This window comes from Anarhichas minor, unplaced genomic scaffold, assembly GCF_050575085.1.
Source record: "Anarhichas minor isolate MPS153535 unplaced genomic scaffold, ASM5057508v1 ptg000031l, whole genome shotgun sequence".
Classification (NCBI taxonomy): domain Eukaryota; kingdom Metazoa; phylum Chordata; class Actinopteri; order Perciformes; family Anarhichadidae; genus Anarhichas; species Anarhichas minor.
Genome location: NW_027466477.1, coordinates 3,037,501 through 3,061,850, shown reverse-complemented (window position 1 = coordinate 3,061,850; position 24,350 = coordinate 3,037,501). Strand labels below are relative to the sequence as shown.

The window sequence follows — 24,350 nt, the reverse complement described above, 5'->3', positions numbered from 1 at the left end:
TAAAATATATATATATTTTATATATGTATTATATATACGTGTATATAAGTATATATATATATAAATATATTGACGTATATTAAAATATTCTTTGAAATATATATAATATATACGTTTATTAAAAAATATTTTAATGAAAATATTAAGTGTGTTACTGACGATATTTTGCTCTATTGTACTAACCTTAATTTAATTCAATATTGATTTATTTTATTTTACCCATTCAATTGAATTTAAATGAATATCTATTTAATTCCCAGTGTGCCCTCCACGCCAGCAGGTGGCGGTGAACAAAACAACGAAGAAGAAGAAGAAGAAGAAGAAGGGCGCTTCCGTCACGTAGCTAGCTTGTCACAACACAAATAGCTCGAAACGACTTTCTGCATTCGTCTTCGGTTAAAACAACGTTTTCACATCTGAGCGTTTTACTGGCTGACTTTAGAAAACTACGTGGGTCACTTGACAAAAGTTCTGTATTTAATTTAAGGTAAGTCCGCTGCTGAAAAAGTTGTTAGCTGTTTGTTAGCCGTTAGCTAACGTTGATGATAATTTCTGCATTAGCTCGGTAAGCTAACGCTGTTAGCCTCATTCTGAGATATCACAAACATCATAACGGTTCACATTCACGGTGACTGTTGTCTACATGTTATTTTATTGACAAGTGTTGCAACTTTTATTATTTCAAATGTGGCATAAGCTTGTTTTTGTGTGTTGAAGACACATTTTGTTCAGTCTACAGTAAACAAGAGATGGAAGAAGCTCCAGTATAATGCATATATATTTATGCATAAACTGTGAGAATAATCCTCTTCAAGCAAGAATTCATCACTCAAAACATGAATTAAGTGAATGTATAACTTTACATGAGTCACCAAAATGTACTCAAAGTAGAAGTATTGCAATAAAATGCTCCCTGTTGACGTTATATCTGATGTTTCTGGATTCATATTCATGCTGCATTAAAGTGTATTTTGCATTGTCACTCCTTTATATCCTGTTATCTAGTTTAATCTACAGCAATGCATCATAGTTCATATGATCCTCATATGTTGCTGTGAGAACCACATTTCTCTAAAAAGAAAAACAGCCTGTTTTCAGATTTGTGACGATGCATTTAACAGCTGATCCAAGAGGCTTTTTAAAGAGTAAACCTTCAGTTTATCACAAACATTCAACATCAACACATAAAGGAACACTTCATCCTTCAGTTTATCACAAACATTCAACACATAAAGGAACACTTCATCCTTCAGTTTATCACAAACATTCAACACAAAGGAACACTTCATCCTTCAGTTTATCACAAACATTCAACACATAAAGGAACACTTCATCCTTCAGTTTATCACAAACATTCAACATCAACACATAAAGGAACACTTCATCCTTCAGTTTATCATAAACATTCATCAACACATAAAGGAACACTTCATCCTTCAGTTCATCACAAACATTCAACATCAACACATACAGGAACACTTCATCCTTCAGTTTATCACAAACATTCAACAAATAAAGGAACACTTCATCCTTCAGTTTATCATAAACGTTCAACATCAACACATACAGGAAACACTTCATCCTTCAGTTTATCACAAACATTCATCAACACATAAAGGAACACTTCATCCTTCAGTTTATCACAAACATTCAACAGATAAAGGAACACTTCATCCTTCAGTTTATCATAAACATTCAACAACACATAAAGGAACACTTCATCCTTCAGTTTATCACAAACATTCAACATCACATAAAGAAACACTTCATCCTTCAGTTTATCACAAACATTCAACACATAAAGGAACACTTCATCCTTCAGTTTATCATAAACATTCAACACAAAGAAACACTTCATCCTTCAGTTTATCACAAACATTCAACACATAAAGGAACACTTCATCCTTCAGTTTATCACAAACATTCAACACAAAGAAACACTTCATCCTTCAGTTTATCACAAACATTCAACACAAAGGAACACTTCATCCTTCAGTTTATCATAAACATTCAACACAAAGAAACACTTCATCCTTCAGTTTATCATAAACATTCAACACAAAGAAACACTTCATCCTTCAGTTTATCACAAACATTCAACACAAAGAAACACTTCATCCTTCAGTTTATCATAAACATTCAACACAAAGGAACACTTCATCCTTCAGTTTATCATAAACATTCAACACAAAGGAACACTTCATCCTTCAGTTTATCATAAACATTCAACACAAAGAAACACTTCATCCTTCAGTTTATCATAAACATTCAACACAAAGGAACACTTCATCCTTCAGTTTATCATAAACATTCAACACAAAGGAACACTTCATCCTTCAGTTTATCATAAACATTCAACACAAAGAAACACTTCATCCTTCAGTTCATCACAAACATTCAACACATAAAGGAACACTTCATCCTTCAGTTTATCACAAACATTCAACATCACATAAAGAAACACTTCATCCTTCAGTTTATCACAAACATTGAACATCTACACATAAAGGAACACTTCATCCTTCAGTTTATCACAACCATTCATCATCAACACATAAAGGAACACTTCATCCTTCAGTTTATCACAACCATTCATCATCAACACATAAAGGAACACTTCATCCTTCAGTTTATCACAACCATTCATCATCAACACATAAAGGAACACTTCATCCTTCAGTTTATCACAAACATTCATCAACACATAAAATAACACTTCATTCTTCAGTTTAAATACATAATAAGTTTAAGTACAATATTTACCGTTGTCTTATTATGATGGGTATTTGTCTTCCTTTTCTTTTGTTGTCGAATTGTAAAGATGGTTCATGTATTTAATACAACTTGTTCATTTTCTTTGTTCCTCGTATGTAACAAAGATACCGTCACCGTTCCTGTGTACTTTTTACTCACCTGATCAGCTTGTGTTCATGTTTTTATCTTGAGACGAACCGTCTTCATCATTTCTGCGTCTCTATGAGTCAGATTTTACATCTCCTGTCTTCCCTGACACCTTCTGTCTGCAGAAGACGCCCCGAGCGTCTCTACTTCCATCATGTCTCACAACTACCCGTACAGACCACCTTCGTCTGACTCCGATCACAGACCTGATCCCGGACCTTACGGCTCTTCGGACCGCCGTCACGCCTCTTCGGACCGCGACTTTTACAGGCAACCTCAGGACTCCCAGCCATCCTCGTCCCACCCGCCCTCGTCCTTTTCCTCCAGAGGGGCTCAGTTGTCGCAGGACGGCGCTCTCGGTATCCTGAACAGCTGCGGTCTGGAGCCTGCCGACCTGGCGCTGCTGGCCGAGCTTCCCGAAGACGTCCTCACCCTCGAGTCCCTGCCTCAAGTCCTCAAACAGATCAAAGGAAAAAGGGGGACCGTCAAACCTTTCCGTCCCGATACTCTTTCTCCTTCTTTCTCCTCTTCCTCCTCTTATCCCCCCAGCTCCTCCCTTCGACCTACCGTCAATCCCACCGCTGGCGACTGGGATCATCCCCGCAGCCAGCCGCTCCAGTACCCTCTAGACCAGGTAACGCCTGGTCCTCTTTCATCTGAGCTGGACCACTGGGGGAATCCCAGGACCGACAGCTCTGTCAGAAAATACATACCATCATTATTATCGTCCGCCAGCTTTGTGGTGGACTACAACTACAGACCAGGACCTTCTGATTATGGTAAGACAGGCAGAGTTGCCAGTCCAGTGTTCTCTCAGGACTACAACCACAGACCAGGACCGTCTGATTATGGCAAGACAGGCAGAGACGCCGGTCCAGTTTCCTCCCAGGACTACAACCACAGACCAGGACCTTCTGATTATGGCAAGACGGGCAGAGACGCCTGTCCAGTTTCCTCCCAGGACTACAACCACAGACCAGGACCTTCTGATTATGGCAAGACGGGCAGAGATGCCACTCCAGTTTCCTCCCAGGACTACAACCACAGACCAGGACCTTCTGATTATGGCAAGACGGGCAGAGACGCCGGTCCAGTTTCCTCCCAGGACTACAACCACAGACCAGGACCTTCTGATTATGGCAAGACGGGCAGAGACGCCGGTCCAGTTTCCTCCAACGACTACAACTACAAACCAGGACCTTCTGATTATGGCAAGACGGGCAGAGACGCCACTCCAGTGTCTTCTCAAGACTACAACCCAGGACTTTCTGACTATGGCAAGACAGGCAGAGACGCCACTCCAGTGTCTTCTCAAGACTACAACCCAGGACTTTCTGATTATGGTAAGATGGGCAGAGATGCTGGTCCAGTGCCCTCTCATGACTACAACCCCGAGCCAGGACCCTCTAAGTATGGTAAGACAGGCAGAGACACCGTTCCAGCATCCTCACAGGACCGACCCGCTTTCAGCTCTGCAGGAAAAACCAAAAAAACTCGTGCTTCCCGTTTCTCTCAGCTGGAACCAGCTGATCACATGTCAGTGCCTCCTCCTGAAGCGTCCCATCCAAAAACTCGTGTGGAGTGCTGTGAGACTGAGACCTCTTCCATCAGGAGCAGCAGCAGCCGGCCCGCCGTAGCCGCCGCCGCCTCCTCGTTGCCCTCCAAGAATGAAGCTCTGGACTTCCACGGGACATCTCCGCCAGGGTTCCCGTACTCGTGCTCTCTGTGTGATATCACTGTGATGTCAGAGAAGGTAAGTACACCTGTTCTCATCCTCGAACCCTCTCTCTACTGAGTCTGATGGGGGGGAGGGATGGAAGTTTTATGCACCTGCAGCAGCTGTCAGGTAGACGCAGTCCGGTGAGACGGGTTTATTTATGCTGCAGTTTGTTCTTGTGTTTCAGGTGTGGGTTAAACATATAAACGGGCCTCACCATGCAGACGGACAGCTCAACCTGCTGCAGCAGTAAGTTTCTCTCTCTTGTGTCTCCTCAGAATAGTTCACTTTAACTCCTCCAGGCCCCGAAACCTTTAGCTTAAAAAAAAGTCATAGAAACGATGAACAGATTTGGTTAAGTAGCAGTGACCTCAGTCATTTTGGCCAAAGAGTTGATAGCGCACAGTCTGAGGTCACAAGTCCAAACCTCTGTTTACCGCGTTGAAACGTCAACACTAAAAAGTTTCTGGACATCTTCACCTTGAAAGGAAAAGGTTTTCAGTGACCCAAAACACTTTTGGAGCCCTAACGCGGTCCTAACCCTGAAGGACTAGAATAAATCAGTAAATAAATATTGTTTATACGTCTGAGTTTAACATTTAAAGTCTTAGGATTTCATTTAACGATTGTCTTTTGTTTCTGTTTTAATAACTACGTCACCTCTCTTCTGCAGGTTTCCTAACTGGGACTGTCGCATGGAGACAATCAGCAGGTCAGTGGCATTCACGACTAGAACCGATCCACAAAATGTCCATAAAGACTGTGGAATGGAACTACAACGGCATAAAAGGGCCCAAAAGATATCTGAGATTAAAGTGGTACATTGTCGTAAGCGAAAAAACAACTACTGAGACAAAAGGTTATGTTATACATTTAGGAGATTTCTTTTGTCAAGGAAACATACATCAACATAAATAAATCTAAATAATATATTTTGCACTGGGTGGCTCACGTTAACGTCTAACGGTGACGTCTGAAGCAATGACGTTCCTTGACGTTGTCTCTGAATATTACCCCCCTCCCCCTACTCCATAATTTATATTTGTTTAATAATTTTTTTACCTAAAGAGTACCCCATATGTTGTAACAGCCTTTATTCATGTAGTTTTAATAAAGAGGTTTACATCTTCAATATCATCTGTCTTGTCATTTAAGGCCCGAGGACCAATCGGAGGACGAAGGAAAGGCTGCCCAGCAGCCCCAGACAGCCAATCAGAACTCCTCCAGTAAAGACTTCTTATTGTTTTCAGTTCACTGTTCATTCTCTTCTGATTATTGCACTAACATTTGTTGTTTTCTGTGTTTAACAGTAAAGCCGAATAAAAAAAACCAAAAGAAGGTAAAGACTCGGAAAGTCAGAAAGCATTAACGTTGAGTGTATCTGCTATTAAATAACTAACATCTTGTGTGTGTGTGTGTGTGTGTTTCCTGTCAGACGTCAGAGAAAGGTAAAGTGGTGTGTGTGAGGTTCCCGGCTCAGTGCGTGGACGAGGCGTACCTCAGGAAGCTGGCCGAACCGTTTGGAAAGATCGTCACGGTCCTCATGTTCCCGTCTCTGGTGAGTCCACGTGGTTCATCACACACAGCGGTGTAATACACCACCGGTCAAATGTTATGAACCAGCTGTTACAGTGATGGTCTTCTTCTCCCCTTCAGTAATAACTATGTTAACAGAGATACAAAAGGTGTTATTCAGACACCAGATGTATGAAATAATAATAAGAAGAAGAAGAAGAATGAAATCATTCCAACTTAGCCGACGTCCCCACAGTGTTGCATGACAGCAGAGAATATTGTTGGAACTTGGACTTTGAATTTGTTTAGTGCAAGTGACCCTCGATCTTTATTGAACCACACGGTGCAACTGGGCTCTACGTATTGAGTTAGTCCGTTTTTCTTTGGGTCCTCTGCAGTCTATTCGGTGGTTAGAAAACAAAGTAAATGTCGTGCATGTTGTACATAAAAAGCTGGAAGAATCAGACACTTCAGACAAATGTGCAGCTCAGTGAAGCATAACAAAAAAATGTAGTTTTTTTTTTTTTTTTCACACACAACAAAAAAATCAATCTGCTGTGAATGCTGCAGGCGTTTGTGGAGCTGGGCACCAGCGACCAGGCCAAGGACTTGGTGAAGTTCCACGGGAACTATCCTCAAACTGTGAACGGAGAGAAGATGGAGTTCAGGATCTCCAATACCTTCAACTTCCTCCAGGTAGATATTCATCCAACATGCCGCCGCTGAAGCAACACGATGGTCCGACTCAAAGTCCACTTCACCCAGCCCCTTTACATCTAAGCTTCACAGTTACAATACGGCCTGACGTCTGAAACCTCTGACTCTTCAGTGACATCTTTAGCGTCACGTAAACATCATTTACTCGATAAGTCTTACATGTAGAACTCAGGCTACATCCACGCTGCTACATTTTTGTTTTACAACGCATATCTTTTCTGCTAGCCTTGATTACCAATCTACTACCAGCTTAATTCAACATGTGTAACGGATTACAGGCGTTGCTGACCTTTAAATTCTGGCAATTAAATTCTGCATTTTATAATTCTTCTACTGCCGACATGCGGAGGAAGCAGCTGTTATTGGAGCTATTAGCGAGCAACGTGTCTGGCGGCATATTATCAGCCCTACGGAGCAGACGCCTGAAGTCACGGTTAGCGGCTTTGAGGAGGACGATGGAGGACTTTCCTTTTCTTATCAATGCCTATTGTTCTGCACAACTATTGTGAAGTTCACAAATAAACTGTAAACAAACAAAAGCATAACTGCTCACCAGTACGACAGAGACTTCAGCCACCAGCAGAGCTAAGATTGAGAGAACAGACAATGAAACCAAGAGGAGACGAGTGAGAGACCAAATTTCTTGACCCATACTCTAGTAAAACTTTGACTTGTAGGTGTTCAATTTAATAATATACACCTGCAGCCTTGAAACTAAATTAGGAAAAGTATTTTTAACACTAAATGTGTCTGTTTGAGTGCGTGTGTTGGAAATATAAAGATATATCTCAAGTATCAAGCCTGACCTTTTATTATGACAATAATATTCTGATAGCTTAGCTACAGAAAATACAACAATCTACTTCCTGTTTACACCGGCACCCGCATGCCCAGTGTACATATGTAGGCGTGTTGGTGTGGACGGAAATCATTTCTGAAACGCTCGTGGACGGTTTAAAAAAAGCCTCAGCTTGCCCTCCACATGAGAGAGATACAATCATCTGTTTCTCCTCACAGAGTTCTCGGGTGGTGAGTTTCTCTCCGGCTCCAGCAGGAGAAGACAACCAATCAGATCTGCTCACCATCATCAAGCGCTTCGGCCCGCCGCTCTACACCCTGTTGCTGCCGTCTAAGGTGAGAGAGTCCTGTTCGGTCTGTACCGATCCCCTCGTCCTGAATGCTGATCCAGCACCTCTCTTCCGCCACAGTTAACAATCTGTCAATGTTTTTCTTAAATATCTACAAGTAAAGTAAAACTTTACAACTAGGAAACATTTCATCTGGAGATAGAAGAGTCCTTCGTCCTTTGTTGAAGACAATATGGTGTTTTTATTGTAGTAGTACTATACCATACTGTAGTACCTAGTACCATACTGTAGTACCGTAATAATGTACTGTAGTACTTTATCATAGTACCATATTCTAACACCAGTTGTGTTTATTCTTCAGGCCTTTGTAGAGATGAAAAACACTCCGGATGCTCAGAAGATGGTGGATTATTATTCCTCCAAAGCTCTGTGGATCAACGGCGAATCCATCAAAGTGTCTTTCTCCGGAGAATACAAGAGCCTCATGTGAGTACGATCAGCCTGATGGGTGATTGATCAGCTGATTCTGATCCATGGATTATTGATCGATAAGAATACTTTTCTTCTTGCAGGCGGGTCACTGCAGCTAAGAGGTACGAAGAGGAAATGTCTTCCAGCAAAAGGACGCGGAGTTCAAGCGGAGAGAGTAAAGACAAGATGACAGAGACCAAGAGGAGGAGGAGCAGTGAGGACAGAGAGAAGGACAGGAAGGAGGCGGCGGAGGGAAGGAAATCCAGCAAAGAGGGTAAGTCCAGATCCAGGTCCAGAGATAAATCCAGCAGAGACAAGACGACCAAAATCCGGTCTAAATCCAGAGAAAAGTCCACTAAAGAGAAAAGCACCAGAACTAAGTCCGGATCCAGAGATAAATCTATGGAAAACTCCAGCAGAGAGGGGCGGTCCAGGTCTAGAGACAAATCCAGCAAAGACAAGGCCACCAGAACCAGGTCTAAATCCATGGAAAATTCCACAAAAGAGAAAAGCACCAGAACCAGAGATAAATCTAGAGAAAAGTCCAGCAGAGAGACGAGGTCCAGGTCTAAATCCAGGTCCAGAGAGGAATCCAGCAGCAAGTCCAGAGGAAAGTCAGTGGTGCCAGAGACGACTGGTAAGAAAACACAATGTTTTTATATATGTACTATGTTTTCTTTATAGGTCCAATGGCTAAGAAAACAGATATTTACTGAAGAGCTGCAACTGTAAGTCGACTAATCGATCAGTGAATTGACAGAAACCGCGTTATCACTAATTTAATTGTTAAAAGAAGTTTTTCATCTAAAAATTGGGACAAAAATGTTGGAAATTGTATTTACCAAGCAATCAATCCAGAATGTAATCGGGAGATATTTAGTTGCAGCAATATTTAACTTAGCTTTGATGTTTGACGAAGAAAAGCGACAAATCTACACGGCTGAGAGGCAGCTGAAGTTTTGGCTTTTCAGTTTTAAAAATGACTAAAACAATAATTACTCAAAATAGATGCAGATTAATCAGCTGTCAACTCATTATTTTTAATCTCTCCACTCTTGTAAATTCCATTAAGTATGAGTAGTGATTGTAGTAATAATAATATAGTCTTTAAAGTCATAAAACAGCTGGGGAATATGATAAAGAAGAAACAGAAAGAAATGTCTTTCCACTTTGAAAAATCATCCAACACGTCAAACCTATTGGATGATTGCCTCCTTCTCTCCTCAGACTCTGAGTCCAGGTCTGATTCTGATCCAGCTCTCGTCAAAGACTCCAAACCTGAAGACAAAGAAGCCTCTGAGAAGGAAGACGAGTGAGTTCCTCCTGTTCGTTGTATCAATCCCACATTCAACACCACCTGCTGCTTTGAATGTCTTTGAGTTTTACAAAGTAAAAAACTGCGATGGTGATCCCCTGCAGGTCGTCTGCAGAGGAGAGCGACATCGAGGGGATGGAGGTGATCGGAGAGGACGGAGAGAGTCTGGAGTATGAAGATATAGAGACCGATGAAGAGGACCAGCTGGAGGAAGACGACCGTCCTGCAGAGAGAACTGACTCACCGAAAGAAGGTAGACATGAATAAATCCTACGCTGTTTCTGGAAAAGGAAAATCAGAGACGGGTTTTAAAGAAACTGTTCTGATTTCTGTTTTCAGATAAAGAACAGGAGGTGAAGAAGGAAGAGGCTGATGATCAGCGGGAAGCAATGGAGATAAAGAAGGAAAAGGCTGGTCATCAGGAGACAGTAATGGAGATAAAGAAGGAAAAGGGTGATCATCAGGAGAGAGCAATGGAGATAAAGAAGGAAAAGGGTGATCATAAGGAGAGAGCAATGGAGATAAAGAAGGAAAAGGCTGATCATCAGGAGAGAGCAATGGAGATAAAGAAGGAAAAGGCTGATCATCAGGAGAGAGCAATGGAGATAAAGAAGGAAGAGCCAGAAGAAGAGGAGGAGAGACCTGTTAAGGAGGAGGAAGAAGCAGAGGAGACTCGACTGGAGGAGGACGAGGTGCAAACGCAACACTTCTTTTACAGATGAAACATCATACTTTGATATAAAATTGAAATACACGTGTATTTAGTAGCCCTGTAACGGATTGAGTTGATGGATGATCCGTACGGATCCCCCGTCACAGTTCGGCGCTTACATGAACTGTGGATTAACCACACAGTTTGACCATCGTAGTGTTAAGTTATGAACCAATATTCAGTAGAAAGTCTGCTATCTGGATATTACCATTGATGCTTTCTGATAATGTTACATTGTGACATCGACAGGAGTAGAGCTAGCAACGGTGGAGTCCATTGATTTAGCATTTTTGAGGGTTCACACTGACTTTACGGTGGTGGAAATGATTGAAATCTCGTGATGGTGTTGGAAAAAAACCAGTCTTGTTCACCAGCTGCTATAATAAAACAAACTATCTGTATCGGCCGTTGTTGCTCAGACGATCGGTACAGACGGCACAGAAAACGTGATCGCGGCATCTCTAAAAGTAATATTTGCTCCCCTAGTATTTAGAAATACACTTTGAAGGTTATGGATTGACAGTCCAAATGTTTAGACTCCAAACTATGAATCACTGATATCAGATGAACAACAAATATCAGCAAATGGTCTCACCAGTCTCTGGCCTGTGTGTTGTCTCCAGGAGGAACCAGATTTCCCTATAGACCTGGAGAACTGCATCACTCTGGATGAACTGGGAGAAGACCAGTCTGATGACCAAGGTAAACCAGGAGCCACTGTTCTGGAACAATCTGAAATGACTTCATTAGGTCATTATATATAATGTTTAATCTTCTGCTTTGTTTGTTGCAGATGAAGAAGTACGAGATGAATGCGAAGTAAGAAGGAAATAATAACACTATTAATTCATTAATGTGTTGGTCAGACGTGTCTTGATGTGTTTTTTTTGTTGTTTGCAGTCTTCGCCGTCCCGAGTAGTTTACTTCCTTAACCTCCCGATGGATCCCATGGACGACGCTGACTTCATCAACCTGGTGAAAGATTTTGGGACGGCGGTGAAGTTCTATCGGACCCGCAGACGCAGAGCGGTCAGAAACTGTTCTTCTGTTTGTTACCTGTAGCACACAATGTCATCTGTTGATGCAGCGTAGGGAGAAATTCAGAGGGCATGTTAGGATGCAGTGGATCTCCGTGATGATACAAAGATTTTATTATTCTGGCTCACATTAAAGGCATTAATATATATATATATATATATATATATATAAAAGAAAACGGCCTAATAAAAAAAAACACCGTCTAGGCATAGGCCTAACTTTATTCATTAGTAAGCATGAATTTGAGATTTGCTACTGAAGTTTCTACGCTGGGATAACCCCCAATACGCACCATGTTCTGCTTCGTAAACCAATAATAACCAATAATTAATACTAGATTGCAAATTTATTCTGAATGGGCAGATTTTCATGAAGCGGATTTTGAATCGGGGGGGAAAGCCAGATGGGACTTGAGTTTGATGACATCTCTTCATCATTATTGTTGGTGTGTTTCAGGGTTTCATCGAGATGTCGACTTCTTCTGAGGCTCTGAGAGTCGTTGAAGAGCTGACATCTAAATCTGTCAAAATCAACGGCTTCAAGATCTACCCACACATCTCCTACAGATACAAGACTCTCCCCAACGGGTCAGAGTCCCCAAACTTTCACCTCTTCTTCTGTTCACCATTCAGATTTCTGTGGTCATTAATCCTGAATCCCTGTCTTCATAGGTTGTCGCCTCAGTTGGCCGAGGACGTGAAAAAGGGCAGCGGAAGGAGTGAGAGACTAAATATGGACAAATCTATTAAGAAGAAGTCTGATGGGAGTGAGGAGTCCTTGAAGAAGACTCCAGAGAAAGAGTCTACGTCTAAAAAGACTCTAGAGAAAGAGTCTACGTCTAAAAAGACTCCAGAGAAAGAGTCTACGTCTAAAAAGACTCCAGAGAAAGAGTCTACGTCTAAAAAGACTCCAGATAAAGAGTCTACGTCTAAAAAGCCTCAAGAGGAAGAGTCTATGCCTAAAAAGCCTCGAGAGGAAGAGCCAACATCTAAAAAGCCTCGAGAGGAAGAGCCAACGTCTAAAAAGCCTCGAGAGGAAGAGCCAACGTCTACTAAGCCTCGAGACGAAGAGTCAATGTCTAAAAAGCCTCGAGACAAAGAGTCAACATCTAAAAAGACTCGAGAGAAAGAGCCAATGTCTAAAAAGACTCCAGAGAAAGAGTCAACGTCTAAAAAGACTCCAGAGAAAGAGTCCACGTCTAAAAAGACTCCAGAGAAAGAGTCCACGTCTAAAAAGACTCCAGAGGAAGAGTCAACGTCTAAAAAGCCTCGAGAGAAAGAGTCTACGTCTAAAAAGCCTCGGGAGGAAGAGTCAATCTCTAAAAAGCCTCGAGAGGAAGATTCTAATTCTAAAAAGCCTCGGGAGGAAGAGTCTACGTCTAAAAAGCCTCGGGAGGAAGAGTCGATGTCTAAAAATCCTCGGGAGGAAGAGTCTACGTCTAAAAAGCCTCGGGAGGAAGAGTCTACGCCTAAAAAGCCTCGGGAGGAAGAGTCAACGCCTAAAGTGACTTCAGAGGAAGAGTCAACGCCTAAAGTGACTTCAGAGAAAGAGTCTGTCAATAATAATACTCCAGAAAAAGAGTCAAAAAAGACTGAAGAGAAGAACTCCACTGAGAAGGAGTCTGCTGCTAAAAAAGCTCCGGAAAAAGAGTCCTTCTCTAAAATGAGTCCGCAACACAAGATGTTAAAAAGAAAAAGGACTCATGAGAACGACTCGGTGCCTGAAAAGAAAGAAAAGTTGAAGGAATCGACGAATAATGAGAAAAAAAAGTTAGCGATCCACAAGAAGGAAGGATCAACTAAGAAGACTCCAGAGACGAACGAGATTAAAAACAAAAAGACTCAAAAGACAGACGAGTGTAAAGACAAAAACACGTCAAAGACAAACGATTGTAGAGACAAAGACACTGTGAAGTTGGACGAGTATAGAGATAAAAAGACTCCAGAGTCGGACCAGTCTAGAGACAAAAAGACTCCAGAGACGGACCAGTCTAGAGACAAAAAGACTCCAGAGACGGACGAGTCTAGAGATGAAAAGACTCAAGAGACGGACCAGTCTAGAGACAAAAAGACGGATGAGTTTAATGACGAAAAGTCTTCCGATGTTCAGGGAGAGACATCTGAACCAGGACTGAAGGATTCACAGAGTCCTGATCAACCAGACTCTACTGGAGATCCTCCAAAACCACTGACTGAACAGGTACAACTGAAGACCAGCAGCGTTTTGCAGCTGCAGAGTGTAAAGTAGACGTAGAAACCTGGATATTCTCACTGATATGCATGTGGTTCAGTTTGTATATGAATGAATACTCAGTCTGCAGATCAGGAACACCAGATGAAGGTTCTAATAATCTCTCCTGTTTGTATAGAAAGCTGCTGTTGATCGGCTGCAAGACTCAGAGGCTACGCTCCAAGTGCAGCAACAATCTGGACCTGCAGGGAGCGCTGTGGAGCAGCAGGAACCCACCAAACCTGTTGGTAAGAAAATCCCCCTCATCGTTTACACTGCTCATCTGACCGTGGATGGAACCAGGCGGCAACCTCCGGTTCTGTCGAGTGAAACCGATGCTTCATGTCTTAAAACCTTATTGGGGGGGAATTGATTACACCAATAGATATGGGTATCGTTAGGTGTGTAGTATGCATTTTATAGGTTTAGTCTATCACATACACTGTATAGTATCATTCAGTTTGTCTCTCATTGGATCAGCAGCCGCGGTGCATTCACTGTCCCCTCACTGTGTTCTTCTTGTTCCTACAGGAACAGAGTTTGTTCGTCCGGTCGTCGGTTACTTCTGTAACTTGTGTCAGCTGATCTACGCTGACGAGGACGAAGCCAAGCTGCAGCACTGCAGAACCCTGACGCACTACATGAAGTACCAGGTGATTTCATGTCTTTAATATTCGTTTTATTAACGGTCTTAAGCCTCGATCTCTCCTGTCAGCTGCTTTAATGCTGCTGGTTGTGACGGAAACCTTCTTATTGTGTTTCAGGAGAAGACGGGGAAAGATCCGTGGGCGAGCTGAACGTTTGAAGAACACAACCTCCTGAAAGGCTGAATACACACAAACACTTTGACTCATGTATTATTCAGATTTATTAATCTGTTGATGAGGAACTTCTGAACCAGTTCGAACCTTTTTTGGAATTTACCCAGAAATCTGAATCGGGAACGCCAGAAAGAAGAAAACGTGGACTTTCAGATTTGTTGTTTTAATTTAATTTTCTCTGTGAAATATTCAGTGTTTTGTTCGAGGACACAAAGGCTGAGTTTGTTATTTATTATTGTGTCATGCATTAATAATATTCCCAGCCCAAATAGTAACATTATTTTAAGAAACCAGAGTAGCGACATACATTTTTCAAATAATTCTAAACAAATAAACCAAAGATCAGAAACAAAGAGAGACAACTTAAAATAATTCATATTCAACAGTTATTTCATTTTGCGTCGGTGCACCAGAACATTTCTGGATTCTGGACATTCGTTTGATAAAGATATTCTTAACTCACCACGAGGACAAAAACGTGATTAATTCTCAACTCCTAATTTGCATAATTCACAAGTTTTCCTTCTGGAAACTACAGACCTTTGACTCCTTCATACTTTTGCTAGAACGTAGAATGCTGTGCCATAACTGCGCTTCATTAGAGAACAGGTTCATAAGCTTGGTTTTCTACAGAGAAATCTTTCAACCATTTCTCTTCAGATCTAGCGAGTAACTTTCTGAACCTGCCGAGATTTTAATTCCGTCTTCAAAGGTCATAAATTCATCAAAAGTATTTCCCAAATATTTATGTTCAGGTGTATATTCCAGAGTCATTTCTATTCAAATCAGCTGAAAGATTAAAGCTGCTACTTTGTAATTTTAGTAATTTTGTTCATATTTTGTATGCTTAAATATTTGGATTTTATTTTAAAGGACTACAATGACTTTCTAGTAATAAACAGTTTAGAAATCCTTCATTTGAATCAAGTTATTAACCCGTTTCATGTGGTCGCCTGTCAATGGCGTCTTATAATGCTATGACTTTTTTGGCTTTTTTCAACATACTCTACTATAACTTTTTTATTTTTCTCTACATACTATGCTATGACTTTTTTCGACATACTATATATAACAGGATTGTCTGGTGGACATCCAGTTTGAATGCAGAGAAACAACTGAGGCAGATAATGAAACGCTGCCATCTAGTGGACACTAACATCACAGGGAGGTTCAAGTTACTGTACACAACAAACACAGCATACAGTTTACTGTACAGTTTACTGTAGTCATAACTCTTATCGGCAGGCAGTGGGCCAACGTCAGGCCGTCACGCCTGTGAGCATCAAGTTTATCTCGTAACAATTAATTATCGTTATGCTGCAATGGACACGTGACAGCGAGTCACGAGTCACGTTATTCTGAGAAGTATCCATTGAGAGAAGAAGCAGCAACACTCGTGTGTTTAAAAGCTTGATTTATTTACAATAATACATTTCTGTCTGAAATGGTATATTCATATATTTACAAGTATTTACATGACAATAATTTAAAGCATAGCTATTAGGCAGGCAAAGACAATTTCTCTGAAAGTATTCGCTCCAAAATGTGAAGCGACTGTTGGTTTATGTCTTCAGACCCATGACTCCTCGTGTAAATGTGTTTTTAATCCTTCAGAGTGAGGATTTCTTCAGCCTCAGGTGAATCACATTTTACAATGAAACTTGTTTTGTGCATCGTAAGCTGCAAATTAGTAATTCTACAAACAATAATGTAGCTTTGCTGCAGTAGCTCATAATAGCTGAATCACGGGATTAAATGAAAAAGGTGAAGTCAAAATTGACTCGTTAACTCCCTTTTCTTAATATAAGAAACACAAAGATAATATTTACAGACGCACATACAGTCCATGTGCATTGGAAGACAACAATTAATGAATGAAACGGACGGATGCGTCATTCTTAATACAACATAAGAGCAGTTCATTCACTGCAAAATCAACTGGTTTTGAATACGATTCTTTGTTTAAAGAAATATTCTAAAACGTGTCAATGCACTCATTACACTCGAATCAATGAAATGTAAATTTAAACTGAACAAACAAATCAAAAAATGATAACTTTATGCGGCTGTGTTGAAAATGTCCATCCAGCACGAATCCCTTCTTAATGATACAATAATCCACAAACACCAGATGATGACCAAAAGCATCGATTTGGTGATTTGCACGTCACAACACGTCTCGGTTAAAACTAAGTTACATTTTGTAAAAAAGTAAAGGGAACGTACGGACGTTATTTCAACAGCAACTGTCCTTACAGGATACATACAGTTGTCTATTTTAAAAGGTGTGGACGGTACTTTCAGCAACTCAATTGTTGCAATTTGTATTAGTACAAAAAATAATAACTCAGTTGTTTTAATAATAATCACTAATCTCCCAGAGATTCCAGAAGGACTTGTGAGGTAAAGTTTTAGCATTAAAGCTAAATGTTCAGTACTCCAGCCAGGATCACAGAGTTGACTTTGGTGTCCTATTTCTCAGTAATTTAAAACTTAAAGTACTACTTTATAGAGGTGTTCCGACACCATTTTTTCCCTTCCTGATACCAGCTATGATACCTGGACTTGCATATTGGCCGACATCAAGTACAAGTCACTGCTGTGAGAATATTTCCTTCAAATAACTGGAATAATTCAAGTTTCTCGCCAAAAAACTAAATGAACACATCATCATAACGTTAGAATTTCAATCAAGCAGTTACTCTATTTAAACATTATCAATCCAAAAATGAACGATCGATCTTTGAGTGGCGAGAAGGTCGGCGACGTCTACATCAGAGAGCTCAAAGTGTTAAGTGCACGTTAGCATCAGCTGCTACCAATCTGTTGTCTCAGAGAAACTGGGGCCTGTTTGCTCATTTGCCAAAAAATGTCGCATGTGATTCCAGTTTAATACCCAAATGTTTCCTCCGTCCTAGAAACTCCTGAAGAACTGCAGGGAGAGTTCGTAGGTCAGGAACATGGTGGCGCTCATCGGGAAGCCTCGGACGGCGTTGACCGACGCTCCGCGGAAGAAAACCTGAACACAAGAACGATCGGTTTAGTTTTTCTTTTCTGATTATGGGCGACAGCGTCTTAACCGATATGAACCCAGTATCAAAAGATCCAGTTGGTCTGTAAGCACATGTTTTAGCTGAGAAGGCAGAAGACATTAAGTCCTCAATGTTCACAACCTGTAGATACAAAATGTAAATCTCTTTAAAACTCCTTTCTTCTCTGGAGAAAATAATCTTGGTCACGTCACATCAAATGCAGTCGAAACTTTAACGCATATCATATCAATATTTCATCAACTTCATAACATCTGTAGTATTTGGAGCTATAGCTCGATATGTGTTGTATACGTTTCATATTTCATGCTGTTAATCGTATGTTAGAGTTGTATCCAGAGGCTTTAGTTTCTCTCCTTCAGTGTTTTGTGTCGTTCATTGCCTTGATTGTTTTTCTTGCCAGAGTCTGTAGAGTCTGCTACTCTGTCCAGTAATAACCCGACCCATCTATCTGTGACCATGAGGTCCAGTCCCCCAGCGACCTCCCATTATTGATCACACCAAACTGTTTGCCAAAAAACAGAGTTCGTTGACGCGTCTCCATGTCGGACTTCTGGATAGTTTGTCTACATACTGCCACCTCACCAGCACCGTGACCTCTGACACCTGGACGTTGCAGAAGACGTGTTGTTGACTTTAGGCCGGGCGGCCATGTTGCAACTGTTGACCTGATGTGACTTCCACTGACGCAACAAATGTACTGATCCTTACAGCTGATTCACTTGATCAATAAAAAACGATGTGTTTGTCTGGACTTCATTACAAAGCAACCTATATTTCTGTTTTCTCTAGTAAATGAAACCATCTGATGAATAAATACTCTGATCAGTCACTAGTTAGTTCTTCATTCTGCATGTGTAGATGTGATGCCGTGTTGTAACCTGATCTTAACTAAAGGAGGACGCTGAGCTGAACGGTACACTTCAGGGGATTCAAGTTCTGAGAACGCTGCTCGAGTCTCGTCTGGGTTACACAGTTTCACCTCCCGATGATCAAACCATCTGTTTCATTTACAGCAGCCGGTACAGAACGCCGGGCTGGGTAACGGCGAAAACATCCGAGGACATTTATATATCTTGTATACCTTTTTAATTGCAATCATGGATGGACGATTACAATTAAAACAATACATTAATTAATTGGAACTACTCAGTACAACATGAGGATGCTGTTGAAGCCAGGTCATGGTTGGTATATTATATCAGCACTACAGTAGATATACTGTAAAATGTTCAATAAAGCTAACATGACCTCGTCAGGTACTTTTGAATCAGTCGAGTCTTGAAGCCTCACTTGAATTCGTAGAGGATGGACGAAAAGACGAGTCACACTGGAGAAAATGTTGCATCCGCTGTGTGAAACACGGCCTCTTCTTCTTTTGTTTCCTCAAATAAAACCACTGCTGATACCATGAAGAGGATAATCAGTGTCTTTACGACATCACAGCACTTTTTTGAGGCTCTAATGTGTCTCAGAATTCCTGACATAAAGAGCTGTAGATATTTCGGAGGAGACACCTAGATGATGAATTAAATATGATGCTGATTTCTGTCAAATGTATCTTTTTTTAGAATTCACTTTTGTTTTACTCCGATGACACGTTTTTACTAAACGTGCTTCGGCTTTTTGCTGCTGTGACTTTTCTGCACTTGAGAATAAAAGCTCCATTTTTGCCTCTATAAGCAGTAGCTTACATTAGCTGTGGAAAAGTACCTTTTAAAATGCAAACCCTCTTTCAGCACCATGAGGCGACCGCTCACCTGTGCTCCCTCTGTCTTGTAGCTGTGGACGATGCAGTGTAGGATCCCTTTGTACTTCCTCTGCAGCTGAGCGTCGGCCTGCAATCGGCTCTTCACCACATCGGCTGGCGTCGCTGTGACCCAGGAAATGGAGCCTGAATGAGAGAAAAGTCAACTTTTAGCTGCTGCTGTCATACGTGAAGGGAGGCACAAACATATCATGTAATGCAGAAAGTCAGATTATAAGACATCGAACAAGGAAAAGTACAAAGTGTTAAAGTTCCAGCAAGCAGACACGGACATTATTCAAAGCTTTTATTATATGCAAATAGAGAAAGTTTGCTTTTTCATATTGAGGGTTTAAAAGACTATATCTGCACTCAGAGTTCACATACAGTATCTATCTATCTATCATCTATCCATCCATCCATCCATCTATCTATCCATCCATCTATCCATCTATCATCCATCCATCCAAAAAACTACATCCTGTCAGATCAGACGGCGAATGATTAATTTAACGTAAAACCTAATAAAAACAAAGTTTTTTTATGCACTGGTTAATTTTTGCAATTTTTGCTCTATATTTCTTCCATAACATGTTCATTCAGACGAGTGGAAAGAAAACATCCAAGATACACATTCAGCTGTTTATTTTACTACTTTGTCTATTTGTGTCTGTAGATTTCTCCTAAATTCACCAAAAGTTACCGTTACATAATGCCTAATTTACATATTTAAACATAACATTTCACGAAACTTTTCAGAATACAATAAATACTGATCTTAATGTGACTGATGAAGTGGTGAAGTTTCATGGTGATATCTGTGAGTTCATGTGTTCACCTGTAGAGTCTCTAAATGTCTGTAATGTAACTAAACGTCTCTTTAAAGGACGTTTCCTCTGAATGAGTTTGTTCTCAGACTCTGATGATAAATCTCCACTTCAGCAGCTCTTACATTCACCAAACTTCACTCGTTCATTCCTCTCTGTGTGCTGAAGGTTCACACAGAGGGGTTTGTTCACACATCACTCAGACTCTTTGACGGGACAAAGAACAGGTTTTTTACACCTGTTGACATTATTTTCTTTACAATGTTCAGATTTCAGGCAAATAAGCAGATATTGGATAACATAATGCCTGATTTGCATATTTAAATAAGCAGATATTGGATAACATAATGCCTGATTTGCATATTTAAATAGAACATTTCAGAAAACTTGCAATTCAAAAAAACATTTTCCTAACGTTATTATTAACTACGGAAGTTTCATGATGACATTGATTGGTTAAATGTTTTACACCATTCACCTGTAGTGCCTCCCCTTCAGTCATTTAATCAATCAGTGGTAAATCATAACAAGCATCTTTTTACAAGTTTATCTACAAAACAAGTAACAGATTACCAAGAAAATAACCAGCAGATGAGTCGATAGTGAAACACTTGTAAGTTGCAGCGCTATACTCACAAGATGCCAAACTAAATAAACTTTCCTCTGACAACAACTTGCTTTAAATATAGAAATCAATAATCTGTTAATCAGTAGTGTTCTTATGAAATAGCAGTTTATAGAACCGCACAGCGGTCCTGAGGATATTCTCTGTGTTGAATGCTTCAGTCCCATATTAACTGACGGCTTATATAACATCCAAACCTCTCGGATTTATGACACGCAGCTAATTTCAGGCGTTTAGACTCCGTCACGTGTTCAGAGGTTTGCCAGCGAGCATCTGGAAGAAAGCTCTGAGACCAAACAACTCCCAGACCAGAGTCTCACTGGACTGATCGGACAAGACATCTCGGGTTGTGGTTAACAACAGTGTTCTGACTTTTAATCCACAAAAAGATTCATCAAGAAAATAATCAGCAGATTAAATCGTAGAGAAAATAATTGTATAATAAAATACATAATTGTATCATGTAAACCCATCCAGGGCTGGAAGGACACTCCCATCGGAGTCAAATCTGACTCGTTCTCACAGACTTCAGTCCCTTCAGTGTGAACTGACTGGCCACCAAATTCATCACCAACTTCCTGAGTTGTTGTGTGTTCATTCTATATTTCCGTCATCGTTTCATAACTATACCTTCACTGCTGGTTGGACCAAACAGGAACTTAAAAACGTCACGTTTGTGTCTTTTCAGTAATTTTGTTTTTTGACTAAAAGATTAATTGAAAAAAAAACACGTGTCAGCGTTATCGGTAATGTAAAATACTTGTCAGATGCAGCCCTGCCCCCGAGCTGCCATTAACTGGACCAAGAGAGTGTTGTGGTGTCCACTGAGAAGCAGTGGGAGATCATTCCAAGATGGATTTAGTTTACAACACACTGGTGGCTTCAGTTACTACATGATCCGGAGGAATCTGCTGCTGTGCTGCTTTCACTTGGTGACATGCTGACTCTGATTAGCTGTAGATAGAGAGAGCTCGAGGTAGAGCAGTGGTTCTCAACTGGTCTGGCTGCAGGACCCACCATCAGCCCTTAAGCAGCAGCACTTTCAAGGCCTTTGTAAGTCGGTGTGGATTGAATGCAACTTTCTCCCCATTTGGTCATTCAATGCGATTCAAGCTTGAGTAACCAATGACAGCTCCACAAATACTATTCAGTCGTTTCCTCGTGCTGAACCACACTAATTACTCATCAAACCTCCTAATAAACGCAGCTCTGGTGAGGTTAAAGCTGGACATTGTCCGTGACGTTTACCTGCTAGTCCTCCAGCCAGCCAGATGGAACCGGGGTGAAGGCTTGACGTGCCGTCGGGCTTCAGCAGGTTGCAGAAGATGGTGTACGGGATGAAGTAGAGCGTGTACCCGGGAACGTCCCTCAGGATCATGGCGCCGGCGCCCCTGTACAGGCCCTGCAGGCCCTCGGTCTGCAGGATGCTGCTGATGCAGTGGACGGGGCCTCGGTAGAGTCTCTGGGTGGGGATGTCGATGGAGCGCAGAGGGATGTTGGTGCCATTCGGTACGTTGCCGGCGAGGTTTAAGTTCTCTGTGGAGACGGAATACAACGTGATTAAGCAGCGATTAGTTGTTTCCTGCGACTGAAACCGGTCCGTTTCCTGAGGATTGTTGAAAATCAGTAGAAAATGGCGGCTCTTGAAAGAACCGCTGATCATGCACAAAGTATCAGGTTTATCAACACTTCAGAAACATTAATCACAGGAGAGTGAGCGGAAATGACTTTCAAAATGTTGCCTGAGGCTTTCTTGCACTTTGCACCATCATAAAAACAATCTGAATGTCCTAAAAGACGAGGCCGAAGCGAGAAGTCAACTCGACAGACACCATAAACAAATACAAGGATAGAAATGCATCACGTCCACCCTATCTTGTAATTAACCTTCTCTCACCTCAGTTTTATTGCTTTAAAAAGATGCAGCCCAGACAAATATAAATTGTGTCAGAGTTTCTATTGTGAGAGTGGATGAATGTTAATCACTGCTGCAGAAGTGTTGACTGAGAGAGTAGAAAATGGAAGCAAGAGACTCATCTAAACTCTTGTCAATGACGCAACACTTCAGTTCCCTTCAGTGCGAACACTTCCGTTACATCTCAACTTGGCTCTTCAACTCCATCAAGCATTTAAACTTTCAGCTCAACAACCACTTCAATATCTTCGAGTACTTCCATTTCAGCCGCCAGTATAGCCTCAAGCTCAAATACCAGTTCAACTTCTTTCAGCACTTCCAATTCAACACTTTGTCCAGTGCCTTCATTTCAACTGCCACTTCAATCTATAGTAGGCTAGCACTATAACTTCCCCTATCATCACTTCAACTTCCTTTAGTGCCTCTTTAAGGGCCGGTTGCACACTGGCCAGACACATTCTAGTTACTGCAATTCTATTATTTATTCCATCCTTCCGACACAACAGATCTGTAGTCCGATTGTGTTGCTAAGTTGCGTAGCACAGGCTTCTGCGGCTAAGTTATGCTAGCACAATAAGCACTTGTGGCTATAGCATGCTAAGCTGCTAGCATGAGAGATTTCTGCTCATCATTGTCACATTTTCAATTAAGTAACTCAGTTCATTTATTTACACATTCCATTCAAATCCATTGAAGTGCTTGTATGTAACATCAACTGACCAAATGTTTGTTAATGAGCTCAATCCTCTTCACCTGCTGGTGAGGGTTCAAACTGACAAACAGGAAGTGCCAGCTTCCAATGGCCTTTACAGTGGAGGGGATTCAGACTGTACCATGTTGAGAAGAGTATGGGGGGGGGGGGGGGGGGGGGGGTCATTGTTTCAAGGTAAAGTATTTTTTTAAGTACCCTAAACTATCTATATTGGTAATCTTTATGTGTTAGGATGATTAGAAACATACTGCAGGAGCGCTTTGTTTCTGCGGAGGTTTTGATATCTCGATGCCGATGGTGAACATTTTTCAGTGGTGAGCAATAGTTGGAGAACATTGTATCAGACATGATTCCAAGCTGACAGCAGGAAGACACCGCTGACCTCTAACAGCTACATTTATTTCTCCTCTCGTCTCCTCCACTCGCGTCTCCCGTGAGCGGGAACAAGACGCAGGGCGGGGAAGGGAATCGAGGAGGCACAACATCAGGAAGTAAGGAAGACTCCTTCCATTTCAGTCACGCTTTTCTTATTCTTTTTTATCCATTTATTTAGGCAAACAAAACTGGACAAATTTAAATCATTTACAAGTCCTCCTCCTGCTGCTCGAGAAGGAACAACTCGAATCCAAAGCCAAAAAACAGTAAACAGGGATTTACCTGCGAGAACCATCTGCGTCTGCATTTGCAGTCTGATCTTGACCAGATCCACCGGGGCTCCCAGGCCCACCGACACCAGACCGGTCAGCATGCTGGCCACGGTCAGGTCCACCATGCCGCAGGGGTGCCGCCCGTCCCCATAGCGATACTTGCTTATGACTCTCTGCGTGTTGCTGAAGAAGCCGAACACCACCGAGTTGTAGACGGTGATGCTGGCCAGCGGGAAAGACATGCCCTTAAAGAACCCCATCACCTGAGAAACAGAGAGCGACGAGGACAGATTCATTCACGAG

The 24,350-nt window shown here is 41.4% G+C and overlaps 2 protein-coding genes across 3 annotated transcripts in view; one reads left to right on the top strand and one right to left on the bottom strand.

Moving 5' to 3' along the window:
• Positions 1-326: 326 nt before the first annotated feature.
• matr3l1.1 (matrin 3-like 1.1) lies at positions 327-15,439 on the top strand. 2 transcript variants are annotated; one of them, XM_076105147.1, is made up of 22 exons: positions 327-487; positions 3,027-4,654; positions 4,806-4,867; positions 5,292-5,330; positions 5,774-5,844; positions 5,929-5,957; positions 6,054-6,176; positions 6,704-6,829; positions 7,868-7,984; positions 8,300-8,424; positions 8,511-9,046; positions 9,637-9,721; positions 9,829-9,977; positions 10,064-10,416; positions 11,060-11,138; positions 11,230-11,255; positions 11,337-11,465; positions 11,931-12,061; positions 12,146-13,673; positions 13,843-13,951; positions 14,235-14,356; positions 14,468-15,439. In XM_076105147.1, exons 2-22 carry the CDS (start codon positions 3,056-3,058, stop codon positions 14,498-14,500), a joined length of 5,571 nt encoding a protein of 1,856 aa, XP_075961262.1. In that variant the 5' UTR covers positions 327-487; positions 3,027-3,055; the 3' UTR covers positions 14,501-15,439. The 2 variants fall into 2 exon arrangements, with proteins under 2 accessions (XP_075961262.1, XP_075961263.1); XM_076105148.1 differs by lacking the exon at positions 327-487 and having other exon boundaries at positions 3,748-4,316; positions 4,418-4,654.
• A 1,921-nt stretch (positions 15,440-17,360) lies between these two features.
• The window catches only part of slc25a48 (solute carrier family 25 member 48), a 10,770-nt gene continuing 3,780 nt past the window's right edge, over positions 17,361-24,350 (bottom strand). The window contains exons 4-7 of the mRNA XM_076105294.1: positions 24,058-24,310; positions 22,022-22,309; positions 19,335-19,468; positions 17,361-17,543 (exon numbers count right to left, since the gene is read on the bottom strand). Coding sequence (XP_075961409.1) covers positions 17,439-17,543; positions 19,335-19,468; positions 22,022-22,309; positions 24,058-24,310 — 780 coding nt within the window. The 3' untranslated portion in view covers positions 17,361-17,438. The remainder of the gene's footprint in view (positions 17,544-19,334; positions 19,469-22,021; positions 22,310-24,057; positions 24,311-24,350) is intronic.